General features: G+C 43.7%; 1 protein-coding gene across 8 annotated transcripts in view; it reads right to left on the minus strand.

Moving 5' to 3' along the window:
- Positions 1-24,060, minus strand: part of LOC144500462 (C-terminal-binding protein 2) — a 330,141-nt gene that overhangs the window by 7,592 nt on the left and 298,489 nt on the right. For all 8 annotated transcript variants that reach the window (XM_078223412.1, XM_078223416.1, XM_078223413.1 and 5 more), the window contains 4 exons: positions 15,574-15,788; positions 9,457-9,587; positions 1,653-1,780; positions 848-965 (listed from right to left, as the gene is read on the minus strand). In XM_078223412.1, coding sequence (XP_078079538.1) covers positions 848-965; positions 1,653-1,780; positions 9,457-9,587; positions 15,574-15,788 — 592 coding nt within the window. The remainder of the gene's footprint in view (positions 1-847; positions 966-1,652; positions 1,781-9,456; positions 9,588-15,573; positions 15,789-24,060) is intronic.

The following is a 24,060-nucleotide window of genomic DNA, read 5'->3' on the forward strand; positions in this document are numbered from 1 at the left end:
GCCTCAGTCATAAACATCTCACCCCAAAGATGGCATCTCCAACTCAGAGGCAAGAGTGTTATTGTTTTGCCAAGACTGACACTGGAGGAAGGATTAGCATTCTGCTATGGGAGAGGCTACAACAAACGCTAATGATGAGAACCATTATTCAAAAAGTCTGAGCTCAGATCCTGGGTATGAGGCAGTCCCAAGATCATGGAATGATAGAAACCCGACAGTACAGAAAGAGGCCGTTCGGCCCATCGAGTCTGCACCGACCACAATCCCATCCAGGCCCTACGCCCATATCCCGACATATTTACCCACTAATCCCTCTAACCTACGCTAAGGACACTAAGGGCAATTTTTAGCATGGCCAATCAACCTAACCCGCACATCTTTGGACTGTGGGAGGAAATCGGAGCACCCGGAGGAAACCCACGCAGACACGAGGAGAATGTGCAAACTCCACACAGACAGTGACCCAAGCCGGGAATCGAACCCAGGTCCCTGGAGCTGTGAAGCAGCAGTGCTAACCACTGTGCAACCCAATCTCCTAACCCAGTCACAAAGTGAGATGCCTCACAGTACTAATATTGTTTATCCAAGGAGCTTCAGACAAAAATACAACCAGCTAGACCTAGACGCCCCCAGCAAAGCATTTCTAGTGTTAGGTGTCAATGTAAAATGTTTGCTGTAGAGTATCTGCACCCAAAAATGGAATGTTTTAAAGGCTGATGAAGGACAGCGAGGAATCTGGGCGCATGGAAGTAAATTTAAATTATAAAAATTAAATTAGCTGCATCTAGTAAGAGATTGGATCTGAATTTATTCTCCCCTCAAATACACAAATAAATAATCCTCTTACCTGTAGGTGGCCCCATTGAGCTCTGGGTGGACAGCTTGCTGGTCCATCGTTGGCCAGGCTGCTGTTGTAACAAAGTAATCCTTATTTACACAGTTTCTTAAGCTGTCTGGAATTCGGCCTGGGGGGGCGGGGAGGCAAAGAGGAAGGAAGGGCAAGGATATCAGAATGACCAAGGTACAACCATATATATTCATGTCAAACACAACCAATTTAATAATAATTTAAGCGTAAACATTCACTCCCTCCGCCACCAATGGACAATGTTAGCAGTGTGTACTATCTACAAGGTGCACTGCAGCATCTTGTCAAGGCTCCTTCGGCAGCACTTTCCAAACCTGTAGCCTCCACCACGTGGAATAACAAGAACAGCTGGTACATGGGAACATCCGCAGCCTGACTTGGAAATGTTTCTTGCACTGTCACTGGGTCAAAATCCTGGAATTTCCTCCCCAACAGCACTGTGGGTGTACCTACACCACACGGGCTGCAGCGGTTCAAGGAGGCAGCTCACCACCACCTTCCCAAGGACAGTGAGGGATGGACAAGAAATACTACCCTTGTCAGCAAAGATCACGCAGTGCGAACAAATCCATTATTTTACTCCTAAATTGTCACACCCATACTGCGATTAAAATAATTCTAAATATGCTTTAAATATCAAATTATAATCTTTTGAGCGGATTGATGAAAATATTTACTTATATTCAGTGTTACACCTTTCCATAATTACACATTGATAAGCATCATTATTGTTAAAGTTTCTCAAATTGCATCTAAATTACATCTCACTGTCAGATGGTCTCACCTGTAATAGCTCTACGAATCTCAGTGGCAGCTGCTTCTCTCATCTCTAGGGACGCCTGCTCACTGTACCAGGATGTGTGTGGTGTGCAGATCAAGTTGGGAGCGTCTTTCAATGGGCCTTGTGTAAAACTGCACAGGAATAAAAACATCAACTTTTATTCATTCTGACTACACTCTGCACGTGAAACAAGCCAGTAAGACAAAGCAGTGAACAATTCAAGCTGATGTGGCAAACGCACCTAACCAGAATGATCAAAGTTGTCTACATTGTTGTTGGACACCTGGGGTTTGCTCAGGTCAAGTATGGTGTTAAAAGCAGCAGTCTCTGCTTGCTGACATGGCCAGCAGCATTAACGCAATGCTCAATCCTCTCGCAGACTCTACTTGTAGGAAGTAACATTTAATCTTCTTGCATTCTTTGGTTGGAGATTGCTACAGAAGGCAAGCGACCCCAATACCCATAATAGCAATGAGATGCCTAAATTACTGTATTAAAACACGTATTAATCACATGTCACATTATATAAGATTACATAGAATATACGTCATAGAAACAAGCCACTCAGCCCAACCAGCCACCATGCTCACCATGTGTACGCTTGACACAAGTCTCTTCCTATCTAAATCTATCACTGTCACCCTCCATTATCTTCTGCCTCATATTCTAGTCTGGCTTCTCCTTAAACACATCTATACTATTTGCTTCAATCACTTGTCAGTGGTAGCAAGTTCCTCAGTCATGCCAATCTTTGGTTAAATCTCCATCAAACGATTGTTTAACTATCCTCATAGAGATCGATAACTTTTTTAGAAGAATTGAATCCCTATGACGCCAACAGAAATAAACCGATGGACAAGATCTCACTTTTTTTAAAAAGACTTTACTATAACAGAGTTTAAAATCAACTTGGTTCAAACATTTATTCACAGACAACTGATATAACAAACTAAGGAAGAAGGTATGTTTCACATAAACTAAGTAACGCAACCAAAATATGTCTTACAAAACACTTCTATGCTACCGCACGCTTCTGGCACATGTGTCGCATTAAAGGAACATCTCAAAGTCAGCTCTCCTGCAGAGGGCAGCACTCTGCACCACGTCAGGTCAAAACTCCTAGCACCCTTCAACAAATGTTTCACCTCGCCTTAGTCTTCCGGACCAATTCCATCACCTCGATGACTCCCTGTGCCTGAAATCCTCAAGGATCCCATCTTTCTCATTTTCTTTTGTTTGAACAGAAACTGAACCCTTGAAATTATCCCTGTTTGGTCTTTAGCAGTTTTCCCTACTTCTTGAAAGCAGCAGTGTCCTGTCTCTCTGCACCTAGGCAGCAGTTTTTCTTCACTACTCTGAGCTGCGAAAGGTGCGAAAGCTGCCACTCGATGCCTCAATGGAGTTTCTATTGGAGTCCTTTTCCCCGTGGAAACCTGAGGGGCAGCACAGCGGCTGGCACTGCTGCCTCACAGCGCACGGGGCCCAGGTTCAATTTCAGCCTCGGGTGACTGTGTGTGTGGAGTTTGCACATTCTCCCCGTGTCTGCTTGGGTTTCCTCCGGGTGCTCCGGTATCCTCCCAAAGACGTGCAGATAAGGTTGATTGGCCATGCTAAATTGCCCTTAGTGTTAGGGGACTAGCAGGGTAAATATGTGGAGTTACGGGGATAGAGCCCGGGTGGAATTGTCAGTGTAGGCTCGATAGGCCAAATGGCCTCCTTCTGCACAGTAGTGATTCTATGATACATAATAAAATATGCATACATTTCTAATAGTGATACCTGTACATGCGGTGACTATTTTCCCATTGAAATATAGAAATTACTTAGTGGAAAAACTTATTAAGTGGCACACTTCAGTCTCAATATTCTTTGCCATAAATCAGCTTGAAGTTGGAACTTTTCTCGTAGTGATGGTCATTTTGTGACTGCCTGTAACATAGATAACTATCCATTCCTCTTGTTTAAAAGCTTTGTATGATTGATTGTTTTATATGGAGAAGCACAATACAGTGAATGTACTGTCAGGGCTTGGTGACTGAATAATAACACTATAAACCTGAGGTACTACAGCATGCAGTTATACCTTTTCACAAAATCGATTGAAAATTGAAAGAAGGTTAGCAATTTGCACAGCTCACTTGCAATAGGGCAGAGAACTTGCACTATGGAAGGAGCAAAATGTGTGCAAATTTATCAGGATTAAGGAAATGCACTGCTTCAGTGTGAAAACCCAGCTAAAGAAATAAAGCTGTGGGCACCAGAACTGGTGAGTGTTATGGACGCGATGATTTATAGGGAGTAGCTCCATTACTGCCTTGAAATCACTGGCAAAGTTATCTGGCAATGGCTCCCCTGCCTGGCACGCTTGTTGAATACATCCTCATAATAGGATGGTGAGTCAGACTGGGAAACTTTTTTAAAAATGTTCTTGTGCAATATGGGCATAGCTGGCTAGGCCATCATTTATTGTCCATCTCCCAATGCCCTTGAGAAGGTGGTTGTGTGCTGCCTTCTTGAATCTCTGGAGTCGACGTGGTATAGGTACACCCACAGTGCTGTTAGGGTGAGTGTTCCAGGATTTTGTCCCACGATTAAATTCAAACCAGACCTGTGCTGGGCTAGAGGCAGGAGAAAGAGAAATGAGTTTTTCTATATCCTATAGCCACTTACAAATGCTGACGTGTATATATGTGTACAGGTTTAAGGCCATCAATGAGATCCATATGTACAATATAGAAACAGTTGCCTCTTGTTAACAGTATAATGTAATTTAAGAGCAAAGTCTATTTGAGCACTACTACTAACCACTTTAAGATGAGCACAGGGACGTCTGAGGTGACGTGAAACTATAGCTAAGTGTTGCAGGAAGCTGAGGTGCCATAGTAATAAGACTTATTTATTACAAACATCCACAAGGAAGGATCTTTCTTAATCTGAAACATGATGCTCATTTTTTTTGGAAACTGTTCATTCAGTTTGCCAATATAAATGTACAGTTCTACCACAAGTATAAATCTAAATCTTATTTACCATTTATAAGCTGATAAAAATCTTACATCCACGTACACTGCCTGTCCAAATAAAAAACCTCAGTGTTATCATATGTAGTCAGGTTCTAAAGGTCAATCCTTTCCAATTTTAACTTCCTTTATCTATATTTTCACAGTAACTTCATTGCAGTGTTAATGTAAGCCTATTTGTGATATTAATAAAATAAACATTTAAACTTAGAGCCAAAAAGAGCAGCACTCAAGAACGCCAACTGAATATTCCTGAACCTAAAGTTTCCTTCATGGCTTTATCCCTCGTCATCTCTGTAATAAATAGAACAAATGCCTCGCCTATAGAATGAATATTTACAATACCAGAGGAACAATATATGCACCATTTTAAGAAGTTACAACTTTTAAAATCCTGAAATTGATGGACAAGATGAATAGTACTTTCGTAACAATTCTGGATTTGCAATACTTTGATTAAGAAAGTACAACAACATTTAGATTTAGACCATTCAAGTATTATCTCTATATTAGATATTTTGATTAATTGGATTTCTATCACCACTTTTTCCTCATATTCATTGCTCCCATAAAATCCTACAGTGCAGAAGGAGGTCATTTGGCCCATCAAGTCTGCACGGACCCACCCAGGCCCTATTCCCCTATACTTACCCTGCTAGCCCCCTACCCCCCCCCCCCCCCCCCCCCCCCCACCCACCCACCCTCACCTCCTGCTTTTCTTTCTCCAAAGGGGTTTTGCTCCCTCCCCCATTCAACTAGCTCATTCCCTCCTTCCCACCAAAAGGTTACTCTCTCTCCTCACACCTAAGGGTGTCTTTCCTTTTCTCTCTCAAACAGAATGTCTCTCCTTTTATCAACGTACAACATCGCATTTTCTCCCTCTCCCCTTCCATCAACGTGTTCTCTTTTTCTTCCATCCCTGTCAATAAAATCTCTCTCACTGTCTCCCTGAAAACTACATTTTAACAGTACGTTACCAAGTAAAGGTCACGAGCCTAAATAAACCAGACAAGGATCCACATTTCACGTCAAGGTACTATCCAATTCTCCTCCTGAACGCTGGGTGTTGCGTGACTGGTTTCTCCTGTATATCTCCAGCACTGAGCCCAGACCACACCAAGCATTTGGTGCTCGCCCTAACAGCCTACGTTGGAAATGGCTTTGGAAAAAAGCATAAGATTGCTTGGCCTAGGAATTTTATCACACTTTGTGCATTTTGCAAGTATGAAACAGACACCTAAGGGTCCAATATGGCAAATGACATTAGCACACTCAGTCCATGCTCTAAGTATGCCACCCGTTATATTGGTTAAGCAGATCAGCACCCAGGTCACCTGAAACTGGCTTTCGGTCCTTTTTACAGTAACTTCATTGCAGTGTTAATGTAAACCTACATGTGACACTAATAAATAAACTTCAACTTAAACAAGTTATGCACATTGGAGACTTGATATGTGTTTGGGGTCCTTTTGCCAAATGAATTTGTGGGTGTTCATGCTGCGGTCAGTTTCTTCAGGCCCTCAACGCGAGAAAGAAAAAAACATGCATTTATATAGCACCTTCCACAACCTCAATACATCACAACGTGCTTTATAGCCAGTTTAGTATTTCCGAAATCTAACAGGGAATTTCAACCACTCAAAAACGGCTGGGTTAGGGTTTGGGTGGGAGGTTGGAAAGTTAGAAAGCCAAAACAGCACCCAATCCACCCATTTCTGGCATTAACAGAGATAGGATGAGGGGTGGACTATTGCAGGAGATGGGTTAGTTATTTATTATTATTTTGCCTTCCTTTTGACAAAGGTTCTCTTTTTAAGCACCTTTAAGTTGCCTGGATTTTCCAGGCCTCAGGAAACCTGTCAAATGGAAGCAAAGAGGCAGAATCCCCGAGTTTGGTGCCTTTAGTTGTGGGTCATGAAGAGCTTCCTTCAACAAACAACCCAATTACCACCCACCCCTCCCACAATCTGTCTGCCTACAACACCCACCGCGTCCAGATACGCCCCACTCACTCAACCACCAACTGCTTCCTCGCTTAAACTCACCCAACCACCATGATTGGTCCCCCCTTTCATTCAGCATCACATTTATTCCCCCCCTCCACAATCTCCACTAGACCTGCCTGCCTGTAGACCTTTCTACAGTCGTGTGCTGTAGGATTTCCCACCTGGCCAGTGGTCAGGCCGCCCACGCAGCCGGTCAGGCCGGCTGTGGGTGAGAAACCTACAGAACAAAAAAATCCATGACTTCAAGACTTCCAGGTTTCCCGTCGCTGATGCAGCGCAACCCCCGCCCCTCCATGAGCTAATACCTAGCCCATAATCACTGTTGTCATTCAGTAAATAGTGAAAAGAGGCCTTTCCAGCTTGTCGTTGTGTTTAGAAAATATAAGCCTATTTTGGGGGTTTTAGTTGTGTGGCTTTCTGCAGCTAGGTAAGTCTTCTGCAATCTTAAACTCACTATTTCGGCATAGACATGACTAACTTACCACTGTTTTAGTAACCTGGGAGGTGAACAAGTTTCTTTATCTGCATGGTCATGTGATTCAACCGAGGCGTGAAATAGGTTTCTGCAGGTCGCCAGACTGATGCTGAACTGTGGTGAGACACCGGGTTTCTTCCCATGTTAGTTGAGCTCATTCACTGAACCTCTTCAGATGAACAATGCAGGTCAGCATGCATTGAAACAGTCCACAACGAAGGGCTGTCACAACATGCATACAGTAAAAAAGTTAATTTTCTGCATATTTGCACTGCTCCCCAGTGAACAGAATTCTGTAAATTGACAAAATGATTGTGCTCGGTTTTCTGGAATATCCTTGATGTATATGAAGTGATATTTAGGTATCACTGAAGCTGCGGGGATAGGTCGGAATACAACACAAAACTGATTTGATTATGTTGTAGTGCAGATTATACCTTAAAACCTTGATTAGATTTGTAGTACAAAATGTCAAAAAAAAGAGAGAAAATACTGCTGGAGGCTCACACAGTCAATCTGTGTGAACCAATAAGGGCTGATTGAACCCGGAGCTTCACTTTCAGGTGAAGTTAGTCATTGCTATCACCTCCGGCATAATGTAGAAAACTGGAAATTCATATGGGGTGGTGGTGCAGATGGACTGTGACGTACCTGGCCAAGATTCAGTGCTGCTGCAATCAGTGGAATTGAATATTTTACAAATAGTTGTTTGATGGCACAGAATTTGATTATTGCTAAAAAAAAGACATTCTGTCAAAGCTTTTCATCCTGCACTTATCAGGGCAGATACAAAATGCCAAATCTCAAAGGAGCAACAATATATACAGCATAAAAAAGGTTGGCAAGTTGACTGTGATTGGCCCAGGTTTTGCCTCAGAAAATGCGCCAGGCGACTATTGTTTCCCATGCTTTTGTTTAATTCAAATGCCTGGACATATTCCCTTTGCCTGCAGAAGGCAAGTTTTTATATATTTAAGCAGTTGCGTGTTTGCTTTAAGAGCCAGTCACATGATTTGATGGTGATGTAATTTGGGATGTTTCACAGGCTGTTTCAGAGTCTGTTCTGTGCAGGCAACATCTCTTTCAATAAACCTGTTGTGTGTTACATTGAATCTACATGTGCAAACCATATCTTTTTCTTATGTTTAAAACCCACAACCCCTAACATAGTTAGGGCATTACAAGGTTCCTGCGCATGAGTATGTGTAGCTTTTAGCAAGCGTAATGAGCCACATTGCAAGCCGGACTGATAATTTTACATTGATTGTTGGCCTAATTCTTAGCACACTCAGAATTATTCAACAAGTGCTGTCCAACATGGAATCACATCTAACATTATATTCTGAGTTTTACAAGCATGGGCTGGTTAAGTATGGCCAGGCGTACTCTGCCTATTGAGAACAGCCGAAGGACACATTGTTTGATATGATCCACCTGTCCTTGGGATATATGCCCCACATACTAGGTATTGCATGGCAATGAAATTCATATACGTAACTCATTTGCGTGGGAGGCAGAATGGCATTTTGCCTTGAGTGCAACACTCAGTTAGTGGAAAGCGTTGCTTCTGTATAGTAGCAGTCCCGTGCTTGCAAAACTTTAGATTCTCCCAACATCTACACTGTCAATCCACCCTGCCGCCCCTTTAGAACCTTACATGTTTCAACAAGATCAGCATTTATTCTTCAAAACACCAGTAAATATATTCCCAACCTGCCCAACCTTTCCTTACAAGACAACGCCCTCATCCCAGGAATCAGCCTCGTGAACCTTCTCTCAACTGGTTCAAATGCAAGTATATCCCTCCTGAGGAAAGGAGACCAAAACTGTGCGGTCTTACTGATGTCCTATACAACTGTAACAAGACTTCCCTGGTTTTATACTCAAGCCCCCTTTCAATAAAGGCCAACATTCCATTTGCCTCCCTAATTGCTTGCATCCTAAATCTTTGGGATTCGTGTACAAGGAAGCCCAGATCCCTCTGCACAGCAGCCAGACTATATTATAAACTACAAGAGCAAAACACCAATGGTTTGTAGCTCATCTGTGCCACTAGGCTGGTTCACTGTGTATAATCCATTTTGCTCGTTGCCATTTTTAAAAAATGTTACCTCGATCACTTCTGTTTTTTTGCAAACTTTGCCTGTTGCCACCACAATGTAATTTTTACAAGCACCTCAGGATATCAAGTTAATGCAGGGCTCCTCAGGATTACATTTCCTGATACCCTTTGAGGCATTGTCATACTGTACCTTCTGGATGAACATCCTCAGGTCTGGGTTTGTTAAACTGTGTGTGCATCTTACCTGAAGGGCTCACTCTCGTGAACATCCAGGGCAGCGCCTCGTATTCTTCCCTCTTTCAGCCCCTGAGCTAAAGCCTTCTCGTCGACCAATCCTCCTCGGGCGGTGTTCACCAAAAATGCCCCCTGCCTCATCTGGGAACCAAGCAGGAGAGAAAGAGTTCAGTCCAAAGGGCTGAATCGCACCATTTTCTACACAGGGTTTCTGCAGATACTCTGGGCTAAACGCAATACCTCCCAGGACAAGTTCAACAATGCCATGAAGAGATTGTCCAACAACGCTAAAATAAAGAAGTCAATTCAACCACGGTTTAGTACGAAAAAGTTAATTTCCTTCATATTTAGTACGAGGAATTTTTCAGACAGGTGACTTCAGCAGAAGATTCTGTCATATTTGATGTAAGGCTCTCCTTATGCTCTAACTTCATACACTCAATTAAAATAGCTGCCTAAGTTTAGCTCATTGTGCAACAAAGTCATTGTAGGAGAATCTCACTTTGCAGCAACCCTACCCGACCTCAGCTGGTTTAAATTACAGACACTGCCTTGTTCTCCCTCTGAACATTGTGCTTCTGCAGTCACTTTGGAGTGAGCTTTCAGATCAGACTGACTAACAAGACGGACTTGTTTTCACACAAACAGAAGTACTGAGCAAAAATCCCATCAAGTGCTAGACTTACGATAGTTTCTATCTTGCCTATTGTGAAACTGATTGAAAACATAACTCAAGAAACAAGTCAGCTCCGTGAAGTTAAACTAATTCAACGTATAGCGCCGCGTGCTCAATAGTTTTGGGGCCTGGAAGGAGGAGGAGGAGGAAGGGGCAGGGCATCTTTCTCACTGCCTGATGACTCTTGCTAGAAAACTGATATGCAGATGGGATCAAAGTGTTGGTGCAGGCTGGCGTATGTCCAATTACCATCTGAGCAATTAAACTATATGCAGCACTAGTTACTATCATCTGGAGGAAAATATGGATAACATGAGACAAAGAAAGTAATAATCCGTTGTTGCTTAAATTGCTTAAAGAAATGCGGCTACATGTCAGAAGCAAATCATCGGATGGGAGATATCCTAAGGTTGGGATAAAGTGTGAGACAAACACAAGCTCGTTCTGAAATAGTATATAGGGAACAACATTGCTATTTATGAATAACATAGCCAGAACTTTGGGGTGGCAACAGCTACAACAGTGATCAACAAGTTGGCAACCAGGATTTATAAAGTTTTGAAACCCTTCTTAATCAGTGCAGTACAGATTACCATCTAGAATCTGTGCACTGTCTCCATCATTCTAATGAAACAAGCCCACAGCAACACATTTTTCTTAATATCACAGCATTTTATGCTTTATGCATACAATTGGTCGCTTTATTTAAGCAGGGATTTAACGCTTACTAGGTTGAATTTAGAGGAACGAGAAGTAACCTTATTGCAGTATATAGAACCTGGGGACACTGGCTGGAATGCTTCAATGTTGCTGCCAGCGAGAATGGAGAATTTGGCGCTCAGCCAAATCTCCATTCACAGCAATGGGGCTGGACAATCACAGCCGCAGGCAAGGTTGGAGAATCCTCGTTGCAAAAGATGGGGTCTCCATCATTTAAGACTGAGGTAAGGAGAAATTTACTCTCTCTCAGGTTTGTTAATCTTTGGTATCATCTATTCCCGAGAACAAGGCAGACGGAATCACTGAATAGTGCGTGTGTGTGTGAGAGGGAGAGAGATCTGGTACAGGCAGGGAAGTGGAGTTACAGCCACAATAAGATCAGCTATGATTTAATTGAATGGTGGAGCAGGCTCCAGGGGCCAAATGGCCTACTCTTGCTTCTATCTCTTACGTCCTCATATTCTCACAATAAATATGCCTTCTTGCTATTTTGTTTTTTGTCTATTCAAATACGGCAGCCATTAAAAAAAATTATTAATAGGTCATAAAAATGAAGGACAACAGAAACTGTAAGGAATGCAAAATGACATGTACACACACTCTCACACTGCTGGCTCTGTAAATAATTTATCTCCCCCTCATCATTATTTTGAAAGGCGTTTCTCCCCTTGGTTCCCATCTCATTGTCTGGCATGCAGAGCGAGGAGTTTGAATGTCATTCTCAAACTTGGGCAGTCAAGATGCCTGATTTGCTGATGTGACCTCCAGCCCTGAGGCCAAGCATCAGTCTGACAGCCTCCTGCATCAGCAATGATCCAATTAGGATTCGAAACTTGTCACTCCGTTATTGCCATGTTCTTGCACATCAAACTGGAGTACAGATACCATGATGTACTCAAACATTGGGCTCCCCACCCAACATTGCTAACAGTGTCAGCTGTGACTCACTTGTAGCATTCAGATTGCTGAATGACAAGGATCAAATCCCACTCCAGGGCTTGAGTACGCAAATCGAGGTTGATACTCCAGTACAGGACTAAGGGATTGCTGCATTGTCGGAGGGGCTGTCTTTTGGATGGGATTTAGTTAACCTGAGGCCCCACCTGCCTGCTCGCGTGGATGTAACAGATCCCATGGTATTACTTTGAAGAAGAGCGGGGAAGTTATGCTCGATGCCTTGGCCAATATTTATCCTTCAACCAAAATCACAGGAACAGATTATCTGCTCATTATCACATTGCTGAATGTGGAAGATTGCTGTGTGAAAATTGGCTGCTGCGTTTCCTACATGATAACAATGAGTACACTTCAAAAGTGTTTCATTGGCTACAAAGTGCTTTGAGACATCTGGCGGTCATGAAAAGAAAGCACTTCATAAACAGAGGGCGGTATTTTTACATTTTTCTGCAGAGTGTTGTAGCGGGCGGAGTAGTGACAAGGGGCAGGGCCAAGGAATGCCTGGGCATGGCCCTCTCCCCAAGTGATGCACTCAGCTGAGCTCCTCCAGCTCCGACATGTGTACGCCACAGAAGACCAATCGTAATTCATATTGGCATACCCTCATGCCGACATGAGTGGATAATGTAAGGGGTGGGGGAGCATTACAGCATATTCCACGCATCCATGGAATATGCTGCAATCACGCTTGGAGCAGGCACATGAAAAAGATTTGACAGTCAAAAGACTTTGTGACACCAGGAGGTCCACTCGTACAGATGCTGTTTTGGATTTACAATTGAATATTATTGATATAAAGGAACATTTATTAACATAGCCACATCAAATTCAGAGAAACCACACGTGAAAGCTGAAGCAAAATCCTCAGCAGAAAAGGTGCAATATTGCAGTTTTTAAAGTGATGTGGAACTATTTACTTGAAAGAATCAACGCCATCAGCAAATCGCTGCAAAATGTTGATACAACTCCACTTACTGCTTCACAATTGTTAGCCTCAGTTAGAAGTTTTGTCCTGGATTTCAAAATGACTATATTTCAGTGGAAGTACAAAGAATACAGATCCCTCTGATGATGAGAATCGTACAAGACACAGGAAGTTGTTTTTGCTGAAACTAGAGACAATGAAATCACTTTAAAAGGGAAAGAGAAGATCATCATGGAGGCTGTTAGTGGTATTTGTGACACAATAATGGTGCAATTGCAGAGTAGAAGTGAAGCTCTGAAGAAAATTGTTGAATTATTTTCCGTGCTTTTCGACAGAAATTTGGATGAGATTGCTGCTGCAGTAAAAAAAAGCTGAATTCTATTGGGAGGACATAGATACAAATCTTTATGAAAGATGAAGATGAAACAATTCATTCATTTCATCAATAATGATGAGTTCCATATTTTGAGATCACCAGCTGATTTATGCAGACTTGTATGTGATGGTTTGTGGACAATCTTTCCAAATGTGGAAACCATTCTGAAAATATTTTTAACGATACCTGTCACAAATACTTCCGGTGAACGTTCTCTGTATTAGAAAGTGTTAAAAATGATCTATGAAGTATGATGAGTCAGGAACATTGGACAAGTTGGGTAATACATCCGATTGAAATGCTGCATCTTTATAAGATTTTACCTATGGTGGTGTTATTGATGACTTTGTGAAGAAAAAGTGCAGAAGAAAGGTTATCTAAATTGCCATGTCAGCAAGGGATGAAGCAAGAAAATCTTTAAAATACGTCCCATTTCCATATTCTCTTGTTAAAATTCTGTTGTTCAAATCGGACCACGATTTGCTGGTCTGATATCATGGCTGTCACATGTAGACAGTTATAACCAGCGAGTAACTGCTATCCCCCATTGCTCTCAATACTGGCCTTCAGAAAGTCTCTTTTGGACAAAGAATGGAATCCTGCCAGACAGTTGCCAGTAAAGTCACTGATATTGGACTTGGACTCACTGGACTCCACTTGATGGAATATTTGCTCCTGCACTGGACTTTTTCTGGCTCATTCTGTCCTGCATTGTCCTGTGCTGCAGTCATATCATTGGCTGATTTCTCCATCTCGCTGCTCAAAGGCCAGTTCCATGTTTGTTCGCCTCAAGACACATAGATCGCAATAGTGACCATCTCTACCATCATGCTGACAACAGGTAGACTTGTTTTCATAAGTTAAAAAGCAGTAAAGCAATGATTTGTTACTTGTGTAATTTTTGCGGCTTGCATTGTGAATTTGAATTAATCAATAACAGGCTTGTTTTCACCAGTTACAAAGCACTGTAACAGTCAGCACTGATTTGTGTACTTGTACTTTTTTGGGTTCCTGAAGCTTGTATTATGGATGTGAATTCATAATTTACAAGCTTGCTTTCTTAAGTTAAAAAGTATTGAAGCGGTGATTTGTGTACTTGTCTGTATTTTTGTGGCTTGCATTGAACTGAGTTTGGGCATAGTCAGGAGGGCAATGATGACACCTGGGGGTGGGGCTTGATGCCATTTGAGGCAGGGCTTGACATCACTGGTGGGTGTGGCTTGACATGACCGGGGTGGAGCGCCATGTTACTGGAGGGGTGGAGCATGACATCATGGGGGAGGTCTCGGTTTGGAGGCAGAGCATGAGCCCCCCAAAAGTCAAAGTCCATATCTGCCGTTATGTTACTGGGACATAACTCTGCCGTTATGGAAACAGGGACAATCGCAACAGTGTGTCCACGGAAACGCAATGTGATTTGGACCTGTTGCGAGATTTTGTGTTCCCATCGGCATTCCTGCCTGACGCATGCAGGAGTGTAAAATCCCGGCCTACAGTCTTTGTTTTTATACATCAAACATCAAAAACAGCACAACAGAGTAATTGTAAAACATCGGCACCAGTATTCCCTTCTGCATGTCCTGGGTTACACTCATGTTTCAGCCACTGATTGGCAGAAAAGACCAGAGGCAGGGCAAGGGGTATCAATGCCATCAGTTTTAGCTGTGATCATTGTGTATGTTGAATAGGGGATCCTACCTTACCCCTATTGATATTGCATTACATGTCAATTAGAAACAGAATTAAACAATCAAGGAACACTGAAATACATAGGGTCATACAGCAATACAGCACTGAAACAGACTCTTCGGCCCAACCGGTCCATGCCGATCGTGGTGCCCTCCCAGCTAGTCCCAATTGCCCATGTTTAGCCCATATCCCTCTAATCCTTTCCCATCCATGTACCTATCCAAATGCTTTTTAAATGTTGCTATTGTACCTGCCTCAAACACTTTCTCTACATGAAGAAGTTGCCCCTCAGGTTCCTTTCAAATCTTTCCCCTCTCACTTAAACCTATGCTCTCTAGTTTTCAACTCTGCTACCCTGGGGAAAAGACTATGCATTCATCCTATCTCTGCCCCTCATGATTTTATACGCATCAATAAGTTCATAGAATCATAGAACCCCTACAGTGCAGAAGGAGGCCATGCAGCCCATCGAGTCTGCACCGACAACGATCCCTGCAACCTCACATATTTACCCTGCCAATCCCTCTAACCTATGCATCCTGGATTCAGCACGGCCAATGCACCTAACCCACAAATCTTTGGACTGTGGGAGGAGACCAGGGCGCCCGGAAGAACCTACGCAGACACAGGGAGAACGTTCAAACTCCACACAGTCATCAAACTCAGGTCCCTGGAGCTGTGAGGCAGCAATGCTAACCACTGTGCCATCGTGCCACCCCAAAATCCAAGTCACCCCTCATTCCCCTACGTTCCGAGTAAGTGTTCTGACTAACAGTGTTTTTACCTGTTTGATGGTGAAGTCATTAATAAGATGGTGGTTGTGTTCGTTCAGGTTGCAGTGCAATGACACGCAGTCACTCTGGTACAGCAGGTCCTGCAGGGTATAAACTCGCTGAACGCCTAGTGATCTCTCAATACCATCAGGCAAATATGGATCGTAAAATATTATATTAAACCCAAAGATTTTGGCTCGAACAGCAACAGCTTGGCCGACGCGACCTGTAAAAGACAAGGCGAGCATGGTTTTAGAGTTTGTGTTTCAGTAAACATGAGCAACAATATCAGCCAAAAATATCACCGATCGATGTAACCAAAGCAGTATTTCAGGACAAAATAAACAACAACTTACATGAATGCAGCTCCACCAACATAGTAAAAACAAGGCAAGGCACTGCCGAGCAGGGTTATTAGGCAAAGTCTTACACTAAACCACATAAGGAGATGTTAGGGTGGGTGATCGAAAGCTTAATGGATTTTATGGAGAAATGTAAAGAAGGATAAAGAGGCAGAGTGTTTTTCAGAGGGATAATAACATCCTTATTTAGTGTACAAGTAATCTTGTTCAAGTGTGAACTACCAGTTGTCCCTATCACACAATAAGTGCAGAAACATCCATGTTGTGGGAGAATTGCCAACAGCATGTTGGACTCTCAGTTTCTCGGCTCAGAGAGCCAAGAGTGATTGCTGGTCTTAACTAATACTTAAAGTGTTCCTGTGGGGAGCAAGCTTTGATATATTCCCAGCTACTTTGTCTTGATTAAGAACAGAAAATTGGTGATTCTTCCAGTTCTCTTGGCCAATCAATGAAAGAATGGCATTAGCAGAATTCTTGAAGATGCCTGCAGCTTTCATCTATCTATGTGGCTAATACAGCACGACAGGAAAATGGGAACATAGAAAATAATGAAAAATTAAGTTCAAAAGAACATAAATGTCTGAAATGGAGTCCATTAGCACCCAAACTTTGGTTGCTACATGTGCTCATAGAGGTCGAAAACGTCTGGGGTATGGACATACACTGTGGGGCTATTTGCACCATATGCCATATTGATGAGGCTTGATTTGATTTATTGTCACATATATTAGTATATAATGAAAAGTTTTGTTTCTTGCGTGCTATACAGACAAAGCATACCATACATAGGGAAGGAAAGGAGAGAGTGTAGAATGTAGTATTACAGTCATAGCACGGGTGTAGAGAAAGTTCAACTCAAGGCGAGGTAGGCCCATTCAAAAGTCTGATGGCAGCAGGGAAGAAGCTGGTTTTGAGATGGTTGGTACTTGATCTCAGACTTTTGTATCTTTTTACCGACGGAAGAAGATGGAAGAGAGAATGTTCAGGGTGCGTGGGGATCCTTAATTATGCTGGCTGCTTTTCCAAGGCAGCGGGAAGTGTAGGCAGAGTCAGAGTCAATGGGTTGGAGGCAGGTTTGCATGATGGACTGGGCTTTCTTCACAATCCTTTGTAGTTTCTTGTGGTCTTGGACAGAGCAGTAGCCGAAGCAAGCTGTGATACAACCAGAAAGAATGCTTTCCATGAAGCATCTGTAAAAGCTGGTGAGAGTCGTAGTGGACATGTCAAATTTCCTTAGCCTCCTGAGGCATTGGTGGGCTTCCTTAACGATAGTGTCGGCATGGAGATATCAGGACAGGTTGTTGGTGATCTGGACACTTAAAAGTTTGAAGCTCTTCACCATTTCTACTTCGTCTCCATTGATGTAGACAGGGGCATGCCCTCCACTACACTTCCTGAAGTAGATGACTATCTCCTTTGTATTTTTGACATTGAACGAGAGATTATTGTCATCACACCAGTTCACCAGATTCTCTATCTCTTTCCTGTACTCCACCTCGTCACTGTTTGAGATCTGACCCATTACGGTGGTGTCAACAGCAAACTTGAAAATCAAGTTGGAGAGGAATTTGGCCACACAGTCACAGGTGTATAAGGAGTTTAGTGAGGGCTGAGAACACAGGCTTGTGGGGCACCGATGTTGAGGATGATCATGGAGGAGGTGTTGTTGCCTATCCTTACTGATTGCGGTCTGTGGGTTAGGAAGTTCAGGATTCAGTCACAAAGGGAGGAGCCAAACCCAGGTCAAGGAGGTTGGAGATTAATTTCGTAGGAATAATGGTGTTGAAGGTTGAGCTGTAGTCAATAAATAGGAGTCTGACAAAGGTGTCTTTGTTATCTAGGTGTTCCAGGGTTGAGTGCAGGGCCAGGGAGATGGCGCCTGCTGTGGACCTGTTCACGGTAGGCAAACTGTAGTGGATCCAGGCAATCTGGAAGGCCAGAATTGATTCATGCCATGACTAACCTTTCGAAATACTTCATAATGATGGATGTCAGAACCACCAGACAATAGTCATTAAGGCACGCTGCCTGGCTTTTCTTTGGTACCGGGATGATGGTTGTCTTCTTGAAGCAGATAGGGACCTCAGTTTGGTGTAGAGAGAGAGGTCGAAGATGTCTGCCAGCTTTAGCTAATGAGGGCATTAACACGTGTAGTCAATCCCTGTCAGAAGCATGCAGAGCAGAAGGATCATGATGTACATTAGAATGCAATGCTTATTCGACACCAGTGACACCTTTTTGGCACTGAAAGCTCCATTTATGGCTCACCTGACAAGTTGCTGCAAAGTTGAGGGAGAAGGACTGTCAGAGGAAAGCCATATTTGCTCAGGTTGAGGGAGAAACTTGCCTACCTGAATCTCAGTAAGAAGTCTCAAAGCACCAGGTTAAAGTCCAACAGGTTTATTTGGAATCACGAGCTTTTGAAGTGACTGACCTGAGGAAGGAGCAGCACCCCGAAAACTCACGATTCCAAATAAACCTGTTGGACTTTAATCTGGTGTTGTGAGACTTCTTACCATGCCCACCTCAGTCCAACGCTGGCATCTCCACATCATGACTACCTGAATCTCAGCAAGGAACATGTGAGAGAGGATGTCTTTACTAAAATAAGCGACTTGTTGCAGCCACAATTCTACCTTGAGCAGCAGCAGTTGGGCTGCTGCCTGGTGAGACCAAGGGCAGTAGCAGAGTGTTGGGGTGGGAAGATGAATTCTGTTTTCTCAGAAGGTCTGTCCTCAACGGAGGCAAAGTCGCTGCCCAAGGAGGCATTTTGTAACATGCTGGAGAATGGATTGGTGAATTGATGCTTGAAGCCCCTTTTGCACACATTAAGCCACAGCTGAGATGGCAGCTGCCTGACCTTTCACTATAGCACTCAAACATTGCACATCTACTACTTGTGCCACGGTGGAAAGTGCAATGTTGGCCATCAGGTGCTGCTAAATGGCTGGCTTTCAATGTGTGCACATGAAGTTGGTCACCATTTCAGTGCTGGAAAGGATGGATTCCCAGTTCCCCGAAAGTCCCTGAACCAAGTCGTTGCTTAACTCTTCCATGCGCCTTGATATTAACTTCCCAATGCACTATGCATACTGTTGTGTCTGCTTATCAGCATTCTTCTTCTGTCAGCTGCCCCATTGAAGTCCAAGTTCTCCAAGTGGAACCATGTGTGATTTGACCCGCCAGTGAACTGGCACCTACACTATTCTGGGTGCACTCATGCCCGGTGTCTCACCCTGTAAATATTCCACCTTTAATCTATCCTCTAAATTCTGCTGCCGTAGTGTCATATCTGAACTGGAGGCTGCGAGTGTAAAATTAAATCTCAGTGCTGTCTTGACCATCCCAGCCCGACAGGCATTCCTCCATTGCCGGGCCAGGTTGCACTTCTAGGGTGCGTGGAAGGAGAGAGGCCTGGATAGGGTTATGGTACAGGGATGTGGGAAATGCAGAAGGTGCATGTTTACACCTGTAAATCACAGAGTGCCAGGTGAGAGGTAGTGGGGTGTGAGGAGGAGGATTAGGTACCAGGGTACCACCTTCAATGGTTTCATCCACGCTGCTAGCCACAGCCTCAGTGTGAGGGTGAGTGTCTCAATAATGAACAGCACCATCTCTTCCTGGGGAATTATGATATGCAGGAATGCCTGTACCCCTCTGGTTAGTTTCTGCTATCTCTAGATGTGCACTGTCATGTCTTCAAGTACGTCAGTGAGCACCGTGCAATCTGTTTGGCTGGTGTGGCTGTCATAGTTGAATAGCTGGTAGTGTATGCAAGCTGTGAGATGTGGATGTGAGGTTTGCAGTGATGCTAAATGTGTGAGGGTGCGATGAGTCAGTTGTCAGTCCTGGTGAATAGAAATAGTTGGTAGGTGAGTGATAGCATGTGGTGACTTGTGCAACATGTGAGGCAATAGGTAGAATAGGACATTTGAAGACCTTGACGAGACAGGTGAGGTCATTGACCATCTCGTGGCACTGAGTCCAGATCCTCCTGGCTTGATGCCTGATATTGACCTCCATCATCTTCTTCCACAGTCTTTCCAACGTTTCTCTGGAGGGACCCTGCCCCCCCCCCTGCAGATTACAGAACATCTCTCCTTCTTTCCGCCTTCTTCACCAAGACCTCCAGCACACTGTTGAAGCTCACTTTCTCTCACATTGTGCCATTCTTCACGGTTTTGCAGTTTCCGATTCAGATTGTGCCAGCACCTGCTCCAGCCACAACGCACCTGCCTCTTATGAGGTAAAGGCGAGCTTTCAGTGATACTAACAAGTTCCGATTTAGGGCCCCCTGCTGAGGAGTGCCGCCAATGAGAACAGTGTGATGAGCGCTCATTGCCTGCTGAAATTATCCCATTGAGCAGGGGGCAAGAAGTTGGCATGATTTCTACATGATATCCAATAAACGTGGATTAATATCACAAAACCCATAGCTGATTTTTTGGAGGCTATTCAATTTAGCCCCCTATATTGTTCTCTACATCAATATTTGAAAATAAAATAATTTGAAGACAAAACAGATGATAAAGTTGGACACTTCTCAATAGTTGCCAGGCAGAATGTCCATTTGCAGACAGTTATATTTGGTTCATTAAACAGTTAATGGAAGTATGAAAGAATTTGATCATACCACAACTCCGCTTTCTCCCCTAATGGTGAAAGGCATGGATTTAGCTAAAGAATAATGGCAATAACTCTCGATAAGCTGCAATGCACATCTTTCTGGTCTGAGTCATGTACATAACGTATCAAGAAATGCCTTTTGAAATATAAAATACTTCAAGGTGACCTGAAGTAGCTGGCATTCAGGTGATTGCCCGCCTGACCCATAGCTATCATCTTACAGCTGCAATCCAGCACTGTGCTTCCATCTACAATACAAACACTCAAAATCCGATGCTAAGTCCTTAATTTAAGTCACCATAAGCCTCAGGAGACATTGCCCATTTAATGCCAGCATTTCAAGGTCATGTTTTAATACTATAATATAGGTGTGACCACTTCATCACCTACACAGGATAGAGGTGCAGGATGCACTAAAAGGTTTCCATCCATTATCGGCATCATATTCCCAACAAACAGATTAACGTTTTATCTTGCCCCACAAGAATATTTTTCCAATTTCACGAAATAAGTTGTTGACTACAACATCATTTGTAACTTGTTGTCATGGCAGTTTCTGGTTAAATGGGTTTTTAATTGGGCATGACGAGGACAACTGTCACCGCGGGAGCCGAGGGCCCTGACACATATTTAATGAAGACTTTCTGATAAAGAAGAACAGCTGCAGCGTAATCACTAGGTCATTAGACACAATGTCATTCTCCTCAATATCCCATGGACAAGCCAGTGACCCAGCTCCCAACTACAGTTTAAAGATTTGTACATGTTTCCTTACAAAACTATACATTTAGTGTAGGAACTTGGTTTTAGCATCAGCACGTTTACAGGCTTTCCAAAAGGGACAAATGTAAAACTACATAATTTACCTCGCAACTCTGTAAAAGATGTTGCAGCGTAGTTTTTCCTTCATGCCAGTGATAATCTGTCTGTTGTAAATGGGGTACTGTCAGCTTTGGAGGAGGTCTTGTGGCGCAGTGGGCAGCGACCTCTGCCTCTGAGCCAGCAGCTCCGGGTTCAAGTCCCACCCCGGGACTTGATGGCCAAAAAAATGCGGCCAAACAGGTTGATTATCGACCTGCAAAACCTTCCAACACGCCGATGGCAGGCGTTAAGAGTGGGAGCGATTCCTGGTCAGCCATGCGATGGAAAGAACGTTGCAGCTTGTACCACCGCTATCCACAGCTCCTCACTATAACATGCAGGTAAAAGTGAATGTCGCCAAAGTCATTTGGATTCCCTGAGTGATCTGTAACATACCATTACCATCATTAAAGTGGCACTGATCACGAAATCCAGGTTTTAGAGTCTAGGTGGAGGTTGGTACTCCAGCCTGGCCATCTTGATTATTGCTACGTGTGATGTTAATCCTCCTCTTTTCCTAAAGATGGTGACTCTTCTATGTGAAAGAGGTTTAATGTAAGCCAAATACATTCTGGAACCGTAACCATATATGAGCTCATTCAGCAAATACTGGCAGGCAATTTGACTTTGATGATCATCGCAATTGGGTCCGACAATGTCTTTATCTGACAGACTTGTACTTCAAACAGGATCAGAAAACTTGGCTGACATTCACCTCCTCGCGTGTAGCTGATTATTAAGGGCCGCTTCCTGGCATTTTATCAGAAGTGGGTGGGGCCCTCTGCCACTCAGGGAAACACTCAGCTAAATTCAGGTAGCCTCCCAGTGGGCTCAGGGGATGACAATCCCTTAGCAGCAACTGCTGTCCCTGTGCTGCCTGCCCTCATCAAACCCCATCACCACCCTTGCCCGTGCCTGCCCGACTGGACCCATCATACCTAGACCCTATTTACTTGGTTAGGAGGGTGCCATTGCATCCTCTTTTTCCGGGTACAGCCCTAGCACTGGCCGCCACTCCCTTGGAGCTGCAGAGCTGACAGCCCTCAAACCCGCCATCAGCTCCTGGTAGTGAGTAGCAGTCTTTGATAGCAGTGAGAGTCTCAGCAGCAACCATTTAGACCTCTGCTGTCTATACATTGTGACCCTTGGCCAAACCAAGCGCCAAAATGCAGTTATCCCACCCTCTCCAGAGCCTGTCAACAGCAGCCCCACTCTGAGAACAAAATTCCTGTATTAGTCTTAGAGCCAAACGAGGGGCAGGCCATTTGATAGTGATTCAGTGAACAGCCCAACAGTGCGTGAATGTTTATCTAATCCTTATCATAATATGACCAAGACCAGCATCGTGCTTGAACGAGAGAGACTGAAAACAGCCAATGAGGTTCGACTTTTCAACTTATCAGAGAGAGCTAGAACAAATCTGTCAGCGACTGGTAAAACCTGATTTAACTTTTTCTTTCATTTGTTCGGGGGATGTGGGCGTTGCTTCTGGGCCAGCATTTATTGCCCATCCCTAATTGCCCTTGAAATGAGTGCCTTGATAGGCCATTTCTAAGGGCATTTAAGAGTGAACCATGTTGCTCTGGGTATGGAGTCACATGTAGGCCAGACCAGGTAAGGATGGCAGATTTCTTTCCTTAAAGGATATTAGTGAACGAGGTGGGTTTTTACAGCAATCGATAGCGATTGCATGGTCACCATTAGACATTTAATTCCAGATTTTTATTGAATTCAAATTTCACCATCTACCATGGTGGGATTCGAACCCAAGCCCCCATGGCATTACCCTGGGTATCAGGGTTATTAGCCCAGTGACATTCCACTACACTACTGCCTCTCTTTGAAGAGATGACTAAAGTAGTTGCCAAGGGAATGTCTCTGGACGTTATCTAAATGGACTTCCAGAAGACATCTGATAAAATAAAGTTTTTTTTAAAAGTTTATTTATTAGTCACAAGTCAGGCTTATATTAACACTCCAATGAAGTAACTGTGAAATTCCCCTAGTCACCACAGTCCGGCGCCTGTTCGGGTCAATGCACCTAACCAGCATGTCTTTCAGACTGTGGGAAGAAATCGGAGCACCCGGAGGAAACCCATGCAGACACAGGGAGAACACGCAAATTCCACACAGATAGTGACCCAAGCTGAGAATCGAATGTGGATCCCTGGCGCTGTGAGGCAGCAGTTCTAACCACTGTGCCACCATAAAATCCCTCATAAGAGACTGTTAGCTGAAGTTGAACCCCATGGAATTATGGCAAATTATTGACCTGGTTAGGAAATTGGCTGACTGGCAATAGAGAGTAAGGGATAGAACATAGAACATAGAACAGTACAGCACAGAACAGGCCCTTCGGCCCACGATGTTGTGCCGAGCTTTATCTGAAACCAAGATCAAGCTATCCCACTCCCTATCATCCTGGTGTGCTCCATGTGCCTATCCAATAACCGCTTAAATGTTCCTAAAGTGTCTGACTCCACTATTGCTGCAGGCAGTCCATTCCACACCCCAACCACTCTCTGCGTAAAGAACCTACCTCTGATATCCTTCCTGTATCTCCCACCACGAACCCTATAGTTATGCCCCCTTGTAATAGCTCCATCCACCCGAGGAAATAGTCTTTGAACGTTCACTCTATCTATCCCC

Source organism: Mustelus asterias, chromosome 11 (assembly GCF_964213995.1).
Source record: "Mustelus asterias chromosome 11, sMusAst1.hap1.1, whole genome shotgun sequence".
NCBI lineage: Eukaryota > Metazoa > Chordata > Chondrichthyes > Carcharhiniformes > Triakidae > Mustelus > Mustelus asterias.